Genomic DNA, 13,359 nt, shown 5'->3' with positions numbered 1-13,359 from the left:
TTATGTATAATAATTAAACTGCAGTACTATAAAATCTCGTCAGTAGATAAATAGCATTCTTAATTTAATAATCTGCTGTTAATTTCAATTATTATGAGAAACAACTCCAATTTAAATTTTAATATAAGTCTGTTTTTAATGTATAATATAAGTCTGTTTCTTTTTTTCTTTTTAAAAATAATTTTTGGCCAGAAAAAAAATACACTATCACTTGACCAGTTGACCATAACTATTATGAGAAACAATTCCAATTTAGATTTTAATATAAGTTTGTTTTTAATGTTTAGACAAATATACATATATATATATATATATATTATTACCTTTTCTAGTTTAAAAATAATAATTTTTTGCCAGAAAAAAAATACACTATCACTTGACCAGTTGATCATAACTAGTCTCGCAATCTACAGGTAACTAACTAATACCTGAGCTAATCAGAGAATGACACGTGGTGATCATTCATTTACACCTCGTCCTAAAACATGCCTAACTTTCTTTGTTCCGCAAGCAGTTTCGAAAAACAAATCATTTGACCGAATAAATATATTATTCGGAGCATATTGAACAGATTCTATATCACATGATATTATTTCAAACACAGGTCTAATTGTCAACACTCGCTATAATATTTTTATATTATATTATAGGGTAAACTAGCAACGTAGCCATTTTGAAATATGGTTTTTGGAATCTAACCAACGTTTGTTAAATTTTACAATCTAGTAATTTACTGAAATTTACGGATATAAAATACCTAATTTATCATTTTTCTTATACTTACTTGATCAAAACACTAGCCCACGTTTGTCCGGTTTGAATTGTATACAGCCAATTAATTTCATATTTTTTCGTAATTTAATTGGATATTTAGCTAATTTAATAGGAGATTCGGTGATGTAATTAAAAGAGAAAATTTAATGCAATAAATGCACAAAAAATTTACCATAATTAACAGAAATTAACAAATCAGCGGAGATTAACACAAATTTACAAACATTTACATTGTATTTGTTTACACGGCTATAATTTCAGCAATTTAATTTCAGCTTTTTGAATTCATAATATGAGATTCGGTGATGTAATTAAAATGGAAAGAAAATATTTATTTGATTGAATAAGTCAAACAAGATAATGAATACACGTAATTATGATAAAATCTCGTTCAAAATTAGAAAATAAATTTGGAAAACAAAAATACCGTATTAAATGCGTATTAAAGGAAAGAAAAGAAATCGGCTCTACCTGCACATATGTAAATTTACCATAATTAACAGAAATTAACAAAGCAACGGAGATTAACAAAAATTTAAGAACATTTACACTGTATTTGCTTACACGGCTATAATGTTCATTAAAGAAAAAAACGTTCAATAACCAACTTTGCCAAGTATAGATTTTTTTTTTAAAATTCGAAATATAAACCGAATATAACAAATTCGGCTACAAAACCAAGTTTCAAAACGTGGGCTAGTATTTTTGAAACCAAACCAAGGCTAATATAGTAAATATCATCTTACATAAATATGACACGTCATCAAATTTGGCTAGATTCGAAAATTAAACGAAACGTTGGCTAGATTACAATTGCAACATTTGATGTGACTTAGATCGACTAATTTTTCTATATTATATAGCCTTTGTTTTAGGATTCAATAATGTGAACATGACCATAGATTTAGGCAAAAGATGTGCACACAAATTAGTAACACCTTAAATTCATAAATAAATAAATAAAAGAGAGTAGTGAAAGATGGGTACATAGCTTTCCACCAATTTCGCTCCAGCCCTTCGTTTCAACAATTAATCCACTCTTTTTAAAAAAAAAAAAAACACTACAAAAAAGTAAAAACAATGAATCCACTGTGTTAAATATTATTAAAAACTAGGTTTTGTCACATTACATTTAAATTATTCGAAAACACCACAAATCATGCACTTGTTTACTATACCCATGTTAGGTGAGCCATGTGAGCCAATTGCCCCTTTTTTAGCCCACAGAAAAAAGAAACGGAGATGTGGTATATAATACACTTTATAAAAAATTTAGAAAATTGTCATCTCTCATTGCCTTTGGTATTTAGGTTGCACTTAACAGCTGGTACCACATTCTTTTACATAATAGTATAAATCCTATTATACATACTTCATCATGCAATTTTGTAGTGAAGAAAATGGCTGGAGACTAAATCATGAATTATTCTATAGGATAATTGAGGGCCACATAACGAACGATCAAGAGAATTCATAATATATGTGTATACATATACACATATTGCTACTATATAATATGCTGTATGTATCATGTATGTGGAGCAACACAGGTCACATTGCTACTTATAATATATGTGTGCTAGTATCGACTTTTTTTAACTTTATTTTCAAGATTATCGTCTTAATCAATTTAACTATGAGAATATCAATTTTGCATTAATGCTTATTTATTTTTATTTTTCAATGTTACGAGTGTTGAAGCTTTTCATTTTATCTAAATAAGCCTCGGTTTCAAGCTTCATTCATCGGAGTATGTCCTTAGAGTTTGTTTGGAGGCGGAGAAGCTATTTTTGAGGTCGGTCGAGTTTGCCAATAATTTTAAGGTAAATATTTTTAGTTTAAATCTGTAGTTTTGAAATTTTGAGAGGTAACTCCTAATGTTTTTTTTTAAATATAACTCCTATATTATTAGAGTTTGTTTAACTAATATAATTTGCTTTAAATTAGCTCATGAGCTTTGCTATTGGAGCAAGCAAAATGTCCAATACCATAGTCAATGACTAGCTTTAAACCACAGTGCCCTTTTTCCCGTTTAACATAATGTGTATATGTATTTTTATTTTAATCCAAACTGATTAAAGATGATCAATTAGTGGCCAAAAATCACAAGCCATGCATTGGCCACCATAATTCAATGTACGTACTTAACACTATTTTTCTACTTCTTAAAAACTTAATTAAAGAATGTCACTACTACTTACATATTCTTTCAATTTCTGCCTCACGGCAAGCGATGATCCGGGTCGACCCGGTTGGTGTCCAACTCAGCTTCCATTTCTTGACGTGGAACACTTGTAATTTATTCCTAATGCTTATGCCACGAGAGTCAACACTATTGAAAAATTAAAAAAGAAAGAAAAACCACTAAAGCACCATGATTTGTGGATGCACTAGAAAATTGATTTAAGTCAAGTTTGGTTAGCCCACTATTCCTATTCACCTCTCTCTCTCTCTCTCAACTCTTAACCCTGTCGTTTTCACGTTAAATAATAACATTAAAACAATTAATTTCCAAATCATATACTATGTAAGCGTGGTTTAGCCGTGTTTATTGGAGAAACAAATAACAATTAAAATATTTTCAGGACCAAATCTTACCCCCTATAAATACACTAGTTTTAAACCCCAATTGAAACATGCCCTAAATCTTCTTCAAGTACCAAAGCTTAAGCATCTCAAACTCTACTTTTCAAAATTAAACGTCCTTTCTTTAGTTTCTTTCTTTAATTTATTCGAGTACCCTTCTAACTAATCTACATGGCTTCCATTGGAGCAAGCTATGCAAGTTTGTATGTGAGCCAGAAAAGGCAGATTGAGAAGATGGAGAGAAGAGAAGCCAAGGAAAGAGCAAACAGAAGAGAGACGAGTGAAGATCATCAAGTCATAGTCAACAAGTTTGCCAAGAACAAGAAGGTTCATCCCAATGACTCTCCCGCGATAACAAAATCGAAATCGGCTGCAAATCATTAGGGTTTATGAAAATCAGTACTGATAATCAATGTATTTTGGTTTTTTTTTTTTAACTTCTTCTAGTTTTTTGTTTTTTTTTTTGGTTGGTAATTTGAAACATGAATTATGGTTTTCAAATAGTTGTGTATATGTGTACTTGATAGTACTTTTTAAGTTTGTACTAATCCTAGCAGTTTATGTACCTTTTCTTTTGATTTTATCATTTCCAAGTTTCTTGTGCAAGTATATAGTTATTCTGATTAAATAATGGACCACTAAAGCACTTTTCATAATCTTAGGGCCTAGGGGGAAAAGAATCTTGTGAAATAGTGATTAGGATTTTATTTTTTTCCTTTCAATATATTCTCTTGGGCTTTTCTATGTGCAATTATTGAAAAAACAATTATGATTAACTGGATAAGTATATCTTTTTATCGATTGATCATGTCGGCAAGATTTTGAACACGCAATGAGATTTATTTCCCTTTTTCTTGAAAAAATAATATAATCCAAAGCACATGGTATCATCTTATTGTGGGCTTAGAAGTTGACTAGTCAGCCGAGCTATATCTATAGATCATGGATCAATAAATATCTCTCTCACTTTTAAAAAGTCAACGTGGTAATTTCAAGCAAATAAATAATTCATGTATTTGTGTTTATGTGTGTGTTTCAACTTTCATTTACTACAAATCATATCTTGTGTGTTATGCTCTATATATTCTTTGTTGTATATTTCATTTTATTTTTAATACTTATAAATGATATTTTTTCTCAATTATTAATAAATGATCTTGAATATGCTAAGTTCCTGCAGAAAATATTATTTCAACCATATTCTTCCGTACTGTTAACATGCATAGTTGGTACACTCCTCATATATATGCATAGTTACACTCCTCATATATATGAATAGTTGCAAAACTAGAGCTTCTATTAATTTATTAATACTATTAGTATTGAGTATCGAGTGGTAGAAGAATGTTAATATTGAGTATTAGCATTGTTGTTACTTTTTGTTTTTGTTAATATACTAAATTAAATATGATTAGTCATTGATTTTTTGTATATTTTATATGTTGATGTTTAAGATATATAAAACCTATGTCTTAATTGAAATTTTGTTGTTTTACCCATTGATATGTGTCAATTGATAAATAAATTATTTTTCAATAATTTTTACCCATGTTTAAATTTCGGCGTTTTATTGGAAGTTCTGGTGTTTTCATAACAAGACTTTTTTTATTCAAAATCAGAAATTTTATAGTTTCCGAGAAAAATCTAAGAGAGAGGACTTGAGAGACGACGTGGATGGAGAGAAATGAGCCCTTAGAATAAATATGATCCGTTGAATAAATACAACTGTAAAAAAAAAAAGTAAAAAAAATCTTATCGGTACAATCTCGACAGCACGCACTTTCGGATTGTACCGGTGGCTTCCGGCCAGTTTACCATATGCTCATATATATGGGTGGTCGGTACTGAAATTTTTGGTCAAAATGTACCCATGTCTCTCTCATTTTCTAATTCATATGCTCGTGTCACGGAAATATCATAAAAGCCCTCACATATGGCGGATGAATACCGTGGTTACAAGAGATGCAGAAATACAAAACAACCACGCAACCAAGAAAGACAAGCAAACCAAAAAGGATCCTATCCCGACACACGGGATCGGATCTCTCTATCATCGGCCTTTATAGCCTCTTCCGAGCAAGGAGGGACAAGCTCCATCCATCTCAAGTTAGCATTATGAGTAACAGCAAAGCGGGTTAAGTTATGAGCCACAATGTTACAAAGACGAGGGATAAATAAAATTTTAAACTCAATGAAATTGCTTACCTTTCTCTTGATGTGATGCAAAAGCGTCCCGAGCTCAGTAGTGAGGGTCATCCCCCCGGCCACCGCCTTCAGCACCTCCGAGCAGTCCGAGTGAAGCACTAGTCTCGTCTCTCTAATACTCTTGGCCAGGTTAATGCCGTGAAGGACCGCGACCGCCTCCGCAAGCTAGGGGAGAATCCCCTGGCTTGGGCAAGCGTTTGCGAGGCGATCACCCTTCCGGTATGATCCCGAGCAATACAACCCACGCCGAACCGACCCTGGTCCCGATCTATGGTAGCGTCCACAGTCATCGAGATTGTACCTTGCATTGGAGGGAACCATCTCGGCTTGGTCGTCTTCTCCTCCTGTCCCCGCACCGCCTCCTTGTTCGCGCCTCTAAACTCTTCTAGGAAGCTCCCCGTCCACTGAACAAGCTCAGTCTGATTCCACGCTTTCTTCCCCGAAACGACGTTGTTCCTGTGATTCCACAACTCCCAAATGATAGTAATATAGAATTCAAGCTTACTAACCTCGAGAGAGTCCGCCGCTCTGAAAATGACGTCAAAGGCTTCCCCCTCGCCATGAGTCGGGAGGATACCACCAAAGCCAGCTTCTTTCCAAACTTTCCTGCTCTACTTACAGCCCCAAAAAGCATGGTAGGTCGTCTCGGCCTTACCCGAGCAAATAGGGCAGCACTCATCAGCGATCACCTTCCTCTTAACCAGCGTGGTTCGAGTCGGGATCCGTCCCTTACATACTCTCCACACAAGGAGCTTCACCTTAGGAGGAACTTTCAGTTTCCATAATTTTTTCCACCAATCATCTATCAAGGAGTGATCAGAAGAGCTGGCGTCAGAGATGGAATCCATAGCCACCCGATACCCACTCCTGACCGTGTATTCTCCATCCGTAGTGTAGTACCATCGTTGTCTATCCGGGACCCCTTCACCACAACACGGAATGCTCAAAATAGCCCTAGCGTCATCCTCCCCAAACATAGCCCGAATGAGAGCCTCATCCCAATAGCCATCAACCAACATCAACTTCGCAACTCTCATATCCGGATGGATCAGAGGAGGGTCAATCCACGAGAAAGATCTGGGTCTAGGAATCCACTTATCTCCCATGACCATAACCGACTCACCATCGCCAATTTTCCATCTCGTGTCCGCAAGGATAATTTCTCTGCCCCAGACCATGCTACGCCACATAAAGGAACTACTCGACCTGCAAAGGCCAGTCAAGATGTCCCCATGTGGGTAGTAACTCTGTCTAAAGACCTGACCAACCAGACTGTCTGGCCGTCTAAGGAGTCTCCACACATTCTTAGCGATCAAGGCTTAGTTCTCCAGATCTCTACAGCCCATGCCCCCCTCCGTCTTATTTTTCACGAGGATCTCCCAAGGGCACCAGTGAGTCTTCTTGGTCTCATTACAGTTGCCCCACCAGAATCTAGCAATAATCGAATGGATCTCACAAATCAGGGTCTTCGGGAGGTTTAGGCATGAGGCTACATAACTCGGAATAACCTGAAGTATGGATTTGATTAGCACCTCCCTGCCAGCTTGTGAGAAGAAGAGACCATTCCAACTTTTAATCTTATCCCAGACGCGTTCTCTCACATAATCAAAGAGGTCCTTCTTTTTTCGCCCTGTGAACGCAGGGAGACCCAAATAGCGTTTATGGCAATCCGTCCTCCGGACTCCTAGGATTTGAGCAAGGAGCTCGCCCTCCTCCAACTCAACGTCTTTCCCGAAACAGACATCAGATTTCTGAAAATTCACCCGCTGGCCTGACGCATCTGAGTAAACCGTAGGATCTCCGCCACATTTTCACATTCCTCCCGACACGCCTTAAAGAACATCAAACTGTCATCTGCAAATAAGAGGTGGAAAACACGAAGGCTCCCGATGCTTAAATTATTATTAACAAGTCGAATAATTTTAACTGATTGTCACTAATAACATATATATTTTTTTATTACCATTTTTCAATATCAATGCACTGCCATCCCAATCCCATTGCTGTCCGTAAATATTATATTTTATTAATTACAACGAAATCCAAAAACAAATAACAATGGAGGCTGAGAGAGGAACCGCGGAGAGCGGCGAGGAGAGAGAAGTGGTGCTGATAACGGGATGCTCCGCCGGAGGTATCGGCAACGCCATGGCCAGGGAGTTCGCCGCGGCGGGATGCCGTGTCGTGGCGACGAGCCGATCGACGGCGTCTATGGCGGATCTCGCCGGCGACGTTAGGGTTGAGCTGATGGAAATCGACGTCCGGTCGGAGGAGAGCGTCGGGAGAGCCGTTGCGGCGCTGCTCGAGAGGTTTGGCCGCGTAGACATCGTCGTCAACAACGCCGGCGTCCCCTGCGTCGCTCCGATCGCCGAGATTCCCTACTCCGCCGCCGTTTCCACCTTCGACACCAATTTCTTCGGTACAGTTCGTCCTCTCTGTTTGTCTTATTAATTACGCCGTATCAGAAATAGTCTAAAGATATGATTTCATTTTTATAATTTTTCTTTTAAATCAATACCTGAGAGGAAATAGCAGCGTACTGTGGGTGTGGAAACAAAATTGATGTTTTACTCTTACTAGATTTTGAACTCACTAAGTGTGACATAAATGTCACAGATCACATGTTCAAACTTAAGAATGTGATCAATTCGTTGGACTTTGGTAGAGAGAAAGTCAGCACAAATATAGGAAGAAAGTGTCCTGAATCTGACTGCAACATAGACCACAATTCTTTGATGAACTTCGATACTGAGAATACTATAATAATAGGTAGATATTTAAGGGTCAAATGTTGAAAGCTTAGAAGTTAATTAGCTTCATAAATAAGATGGAATAGTAAAGAAAACATCATGAAGATATACCAGTTTGTATCGAATTACCGTTCAGCTTACCCCGTGAGAGATTTGATTCTAAAAATAGGGGCGATGAGGTTGATTCAGGCCGTGGTTCCACACATGGCATCGAGGAAGAAGGGCAAAATAGTAAATGTGGGAAGTGTTACCATTCTCTCTCCCGGCCCATGGAACGGAATCTACATCGCCTCTAAAGCCGCTCTCCACGCACTCACCGACTCTTTAAGGTTCTTCTTGCTATGCACCGATCAATGCTTTTTTTTTTTTCCTTGATTCCAAACGCTGTCCCGAATTATTTTCAGATTGGAGCTAAACCCGTTTGGGATCAAAGTCATCGCGGTGGTGCCCGGAGCGATACGATCGAACATAGGGAGTTCTGGGTTGGCGAGCTATGACGAGATGCCAGATTGGAAGCTGTACAAGCCGTACGAGGCGGCGATGAGGGAGAGAGTCAACCTTTCTCAGGGACCAAAGTCAACCCCGGCAGAGGTTTTCGCGAAGAAGGCGGTGGCAGCGATTCTGGAGAAGGACCCGAGCCCGTGGTTCTGCTACGGCCGATTCTCGACCATTATGACAATCATGTACTATCTCCCCATATGCCTCAGAGATTATGTCATGAAGAAGTTAATGATGAAATGATGAAATATTTTTTGTTTTTTTGTTTTTGTTTAGGAAAGTAACTGCTTTTCTTTGGGAATGTTGTTTCCTTAATATTGAATTGAATAAAGTTGTAATCTTGCTTCCCGGATTAGAGTACAAATATTGCAAATTATTAGACTTTCTTACGATAGATTGAGTTGTAAATTGGAAAATTAAAAGCTATACAAAAGAACCATTTGAAACTATAAAACCTATACACAATAGCTATTTTGAAACTAGTTAATTAATAAAATAGCTAATGTTTTAAGCTTTTAAGGTTTTTTGTTTGTTTTTTCTCCTAACTATGTTAATCTTACTCCACCGTTTCATTCTTCCGGTGATTCCGAAATTGAATAAGCTACGTTATATTTCGTCCAGTTTCACTATCCATTATTCATTAAATCTAAATGAGTTAGCCAATAAAATTAATAGATTCCATCTTTTTTTTCTTCATATGAATATTTTTTTTTTCTTGTGATAACTAGAATTCCTCAATTTAGAGGATATTCGACTAGGTGTTAAATAAGAATGCAATATAATTGGAGCATTCTAAAAACGGTGTAAAAATTACATTATCTGTAGGACAACTTGCACAAGATTAGTGATAGCATTTAATTCGACGAGCTAGCTAATTGTTGCCGCACAGAAACTAATACGGAGGGCATTAAGAGTGTGCGAGTGTGTATGGCTGGGGCAACATAACAGGATATATTTTAAAACCAGCTAACCCATTACTCCATAAAATTATGGACACTATAGAGATGTTTTCTCCGGTTAGAATCTTTTTTGTTATGAATAAGGATCTATGTAATCTTATGGTATATTTTTCACTAAAAAATAAAAAATAAAATCTTATGGTATATTGGAAACGTGGCTAGTTTTCACACTTTTCATATCATTTTTTTTTTCTTAGGATCAATTACCAAACTTGTGTTAAAGAATTTTAGCCTACACATGTTGACAATGGAATGGCCATTCTAAAGACTAATCTAAGTACAGTCTCAGGCTTTGACAAATCTATCTCACTTCCACAGAGGCAAAATTCAAGCAAAAATTTGGGGACCCTAATGATATATGACTCTCTACCCCCCCAGAAAAAAAAATAACTTTTACTGAGAATGACGAGGGTGACCGTAATACACCATCCCAGGCGGCTGAAGCGGCCGAAAACCCGGACCCACCTGAGCTTGTTGCTGTTGTTGCTGCGAAGGCATTGCCAGAGGCACCATCGGACTCAACATATGCGGCGGCGGTGGCGGCGGCGGTCCCGGAGGCAGCGGCGGAGGCATCGCTCCGGCGGCGGCTCCGGCGAAGCCATAGGGCGACATGTACTGTTGTTGTGATGGGTTGGGGTTAGGGTTAGGGATCATGTGGTATTGGAGCTGCTGAGAGTTCGGGATCGCGGATTGTTGTTGTTGGTACGGAGAAAAGACTTGTGCTGGGTCGGAAGAAGAAGAGACCGGAACAGAAACGGGCTTTTCTGGGTTGGGCTTTGCGAGGCCCGCGCTCTTGGCCTCTTCGGCGGCGAAGGACGAGAGAACGGAGGTCATGATGAGCTGCGACGAGGTCGAGGCCGCCAGCCTGTCAGCGACCAAGGCCGCGATCGACGCCGCCGCCGACTTCTGACCGCCCGAAGCCACGTAGTCGTCGTCCTCCAAACGCTTCCTCATGTTCCCGGCTTCTTCTGCCTGAACCCCCGCAACCTATAGATACACACGTAGATATATGGATCGTGTAATGATTGCGTCGGTTGCGAAATTTCAAGTAGAAGAGAGAAGGAGAAGAAAAGAAACCTGCATCTGGGTTCGGACGATTTCCAGCTCCGACTCCTGAGAAAAAATAGAACATAACTTTTAGTTGGGATTTTAAAAAATGAGAACATAAGTTATAGTATGCCCTTATAGCTATTTAGACAGGTTTCACAATTGTCGGACGACTAATCAAACTCGGCCGCAATTACCACACTTGAATGACTGATTTGCTATATTTATCAAATATAAAATCGACCAACCTGTTCGTGTAGAGCTTCTTTTAACTGGGAGATGAGCGCTAACCTAATTGCCTCGACCGACTTCAGTTTCTCAACGCACTGCTTCAAGACATTCTCATCCTCCTCTAATTCCATGCCGAGAGACTTTCGCTTCGGATCCTTTGCTGGCACCAATGAAAAAAGATTTAAGAAGACCGATAATTTATTACTAGCGAACTTTTTACAATATTTATCGAGAGAGTCGTACGGTTAGAACACGCGTTTTCGACGTCCTTCTCCAACTTCCTCACGTGGCTGACCGCGGAATTGCATTTGCTCATCTCCGAGTCCTCATTGGGCTGCTCGCTCAGCACCAAGTGAAACGCCGAAACTATCTTCTCGGGTGCACCACCGACAGTTAGTTTCTGGGGAGCAAAAGGTAATTTCATTTCAGCCCACAAGTCAGAGAAGCAAAAGAAACAAACAAAGGAATTTCATCCACGCTGACCGTTCTTATGGAGCGAGAATCCCTCTTCGTGATCTTGATGGAACGCGGGCGCTTCTTATTTCCGTTGAGCTCCAATGGCACCGGAGATTCGTCCCCGAGCATCACTTCCTTGACCCGAGCTCGAGACCCGAATACTTTTCGCTCTTCCCATATATCAACCTAGCAAAATTTGAAACTCTCAATCATTTTGGATCTGAAATCCTAATATACGCTATAACATGATAGATCTAACTTTATTTTGCTGGTGTTGGTAAACTTACATGTAAAAAAGTCAACAAAAATGTCGAATTGGGGATAACTTTCTAGAAAGTTAATAAAAACATAATGAAATGATCAGAAATGTAATTTTTATTTTTACCAGTCTCAAAATGGCCTTCTTTCCGCGGTCATCGGAATCAGAGAGAAGGGGTTTAAGGGCGGAGGGAAGAACGTTCCAGAAGGCGGAGACGAACTCGTTTCCATTGCGTTTGCTGTTCTGAAGGATGTCGTTTGCGAGGTACAAAAGAGCGACTTTCTGAACCATCTTCAAGCTGTGGAATTGCTTCACCCATGTTGAAACCACCACTTCCGCTTTGCTTCGATTGAATATACACCAATGCGATAATGCTACACCGTAAACGATTACACAAGAGTTCATGACCATTGTATATGTATTAAAAAAATAAAAATGGGCTCCAATATTTGTAAATTGATCTAGAGATGCTTGATGAAAAATAATCATTTTGCAAACGAGAGAGAGAGAGAGAGAGAGAAGGAGAATAAGAAGAAATTATTCATGCTCATTCGATCTCAACAAGAAGGCATCGACGAAAGGAAAAAAAAAAATCAGTGAAATGCACAAAATGCAGTTTAATAGTAAAAAGGGAAGAAAAAAAAAATGAAATCTTACTCTCAATGCACAGCTGAGTAGTATTGGCCTTGGAAAGTTTCTCTGCAAGTAACTCCTCGCTGAACACTCTATTCATCCCCAAAATTACACTGTGCACTCAGTCTTCAATCGAATTGGCGATCGGAAAGCAAATACCCTAATTCGCTTTAATTTTGCGAAAAACAAATTGAGACTCGGAAGAAGAAGGAGAGTTGGATTTGAAGAATTGATAAAACGCAGAATCCGTGTAACACTTTTCACCAGCGGAACGATGATCTTTCAATCGGATTTTGGGAATTGGTGGTTGTATCAATTTTGATCTCGAAGAACCCTAGAATCGCGTTTCGTAATTGTTCACGTTTCGGAGTGAACGGAGATTTAGTTTGCTATAACTGGAAAGAGAAGAGCGGAGAGCGATTACAATAATATGACTTTTTTGAACAACTAGCCCCTGAGCTATTTTAATATTTCACTTTTGTTCTTAAACGAATTTAATATGATAAAAAAACAACTTTTGAATTATTGAATTTTTTTTTTAAATGAACTATTGAATTTCTAGATGTCTTATTGTTCTTTGTAACTAAATGATATAATTAACAAGTATACTGACGCATTGCAACAGAATAATGAATATATTATAATCTAGAGGAAAAAATATCATGGAAATATGTCTAAATATATCTAAGTTTGAAAAAAATAAGTCTAAATTTTTCTATAAAAAAAAATCAGTTTGAACGAACAATAATTGTGTCTAGGATTAAAAAAAAATCGATACGAATTAATAATATTTGTGTCTAGAGGTCCAACATCTTCTTTTTCTTTCTGATTAAAAAAAAAATCATTGTAGAATTAATAGTAATTTATGTCTAGGATTCAACATCTTCTATATATATATATATATATATAATGGATATATAATGGGATGTAATTCATGAATAAATTAAAAAAAAAATTAAAT

General features: G+C 37.6%; 2 protein-coding genes and 1 long non-coding RNA gene across 3 annotated transcripts; 2 read left to right on the top strand and 1 right to left on the bottom strand.

Annotated features, from left to right (window-relative positions):
- Nucleotides 1-2,062: 2,062 nt before the first annotated feature.
- LOC149399319 (uncharacterized) lies at nucleotides 2,063-3,946 on the top strand. Its single transcript, XR_016296663.1, has 3 exons — nucleotides 2,063-2,324; nucleotides 2,498-2,597; nucleotides 3,552-3,946. It is a non-coding gene; the product is annotated as an uncharacterized LOC149399319 (long non-coding RNA).
- A 3,602-nt stretch (nucleotides 3,947-7,548) lies between these two features.
- On the top strand, nucleotides 7,549-9,159 carry LOC149399318 (NAD(P)-binding Rossmann-fold superfamily protein). The gene is made up of 3 exons (XM_089613789.1): nucleotides 7,549-7,984; nucleotides 8,485-8,644; nucleotides 8,720-9,159. Exons 1-3 carry the CDS (start codon nucleotides 7,624-7,626, stop codon nucleotides 9,054-9,056), a joined length of 858 nt encoding a protein of 285 aa, XP_089469915.1. The 5' UTR covers nucleotides 7,549-7,623; the 3' UTR covers nucleotides 9,057-9,159.
- Nucleotides 9,160-10,013: 854 nt separating this feature from the next.
- LOC149399317 (ENTH/VHS family protein) lies at nucleotides 10,014-12,818 on the bottom strand. The gene is made up of 7 exons (XM_089613845.1): nucleotides 12,423-12,818; nucleotides 11,892-12,139; nucleotides 11,534-11,692; nucleotides 11,294-11,450; nucleotides 11,068-11,210; nucleotides 10,850-10,885; nucleotides 10,014-10,759 (listed from the first exon to the last, which is right to left on the bottom strand). The coding sequence occupies exons 1-7, from the start codon at nucleotides 12,496-12,498 to the stop codon at nucleotides 10,166-10,168; spliced, it is 1,413 nt and encodes a 470-aa protein (XP_089469971.1). The 5' UTR covers nucleotides 12,499-12,818; the 3' UTR covers nucleotides 10,014-10,165.
- Between the last annotated feature and the right edge of the window lie 541 nt (nucleotides 12,819-13,359).

This window comes from Urtica dioica, chromosome 4, assembly GCF_054948205.1.
Source record: "Urtica dioica subsp. dioica isolate 48M chromosome 4, U.dioica_male_clone48M_v1_H2, whole genome shotgun sequence".
Taxonomy (NCBI): Eukaryota; Viridiplantae; Streptophyta; class Magnoliopsida; order Rosales; family Urticaceae; genus Urtica; species Urtica dioica.
The sequence above is the reverse complement of the archived record's forward strand: the minus strand, read 5'-3'. Positions and strand labels throughout refer to the sequence as shown.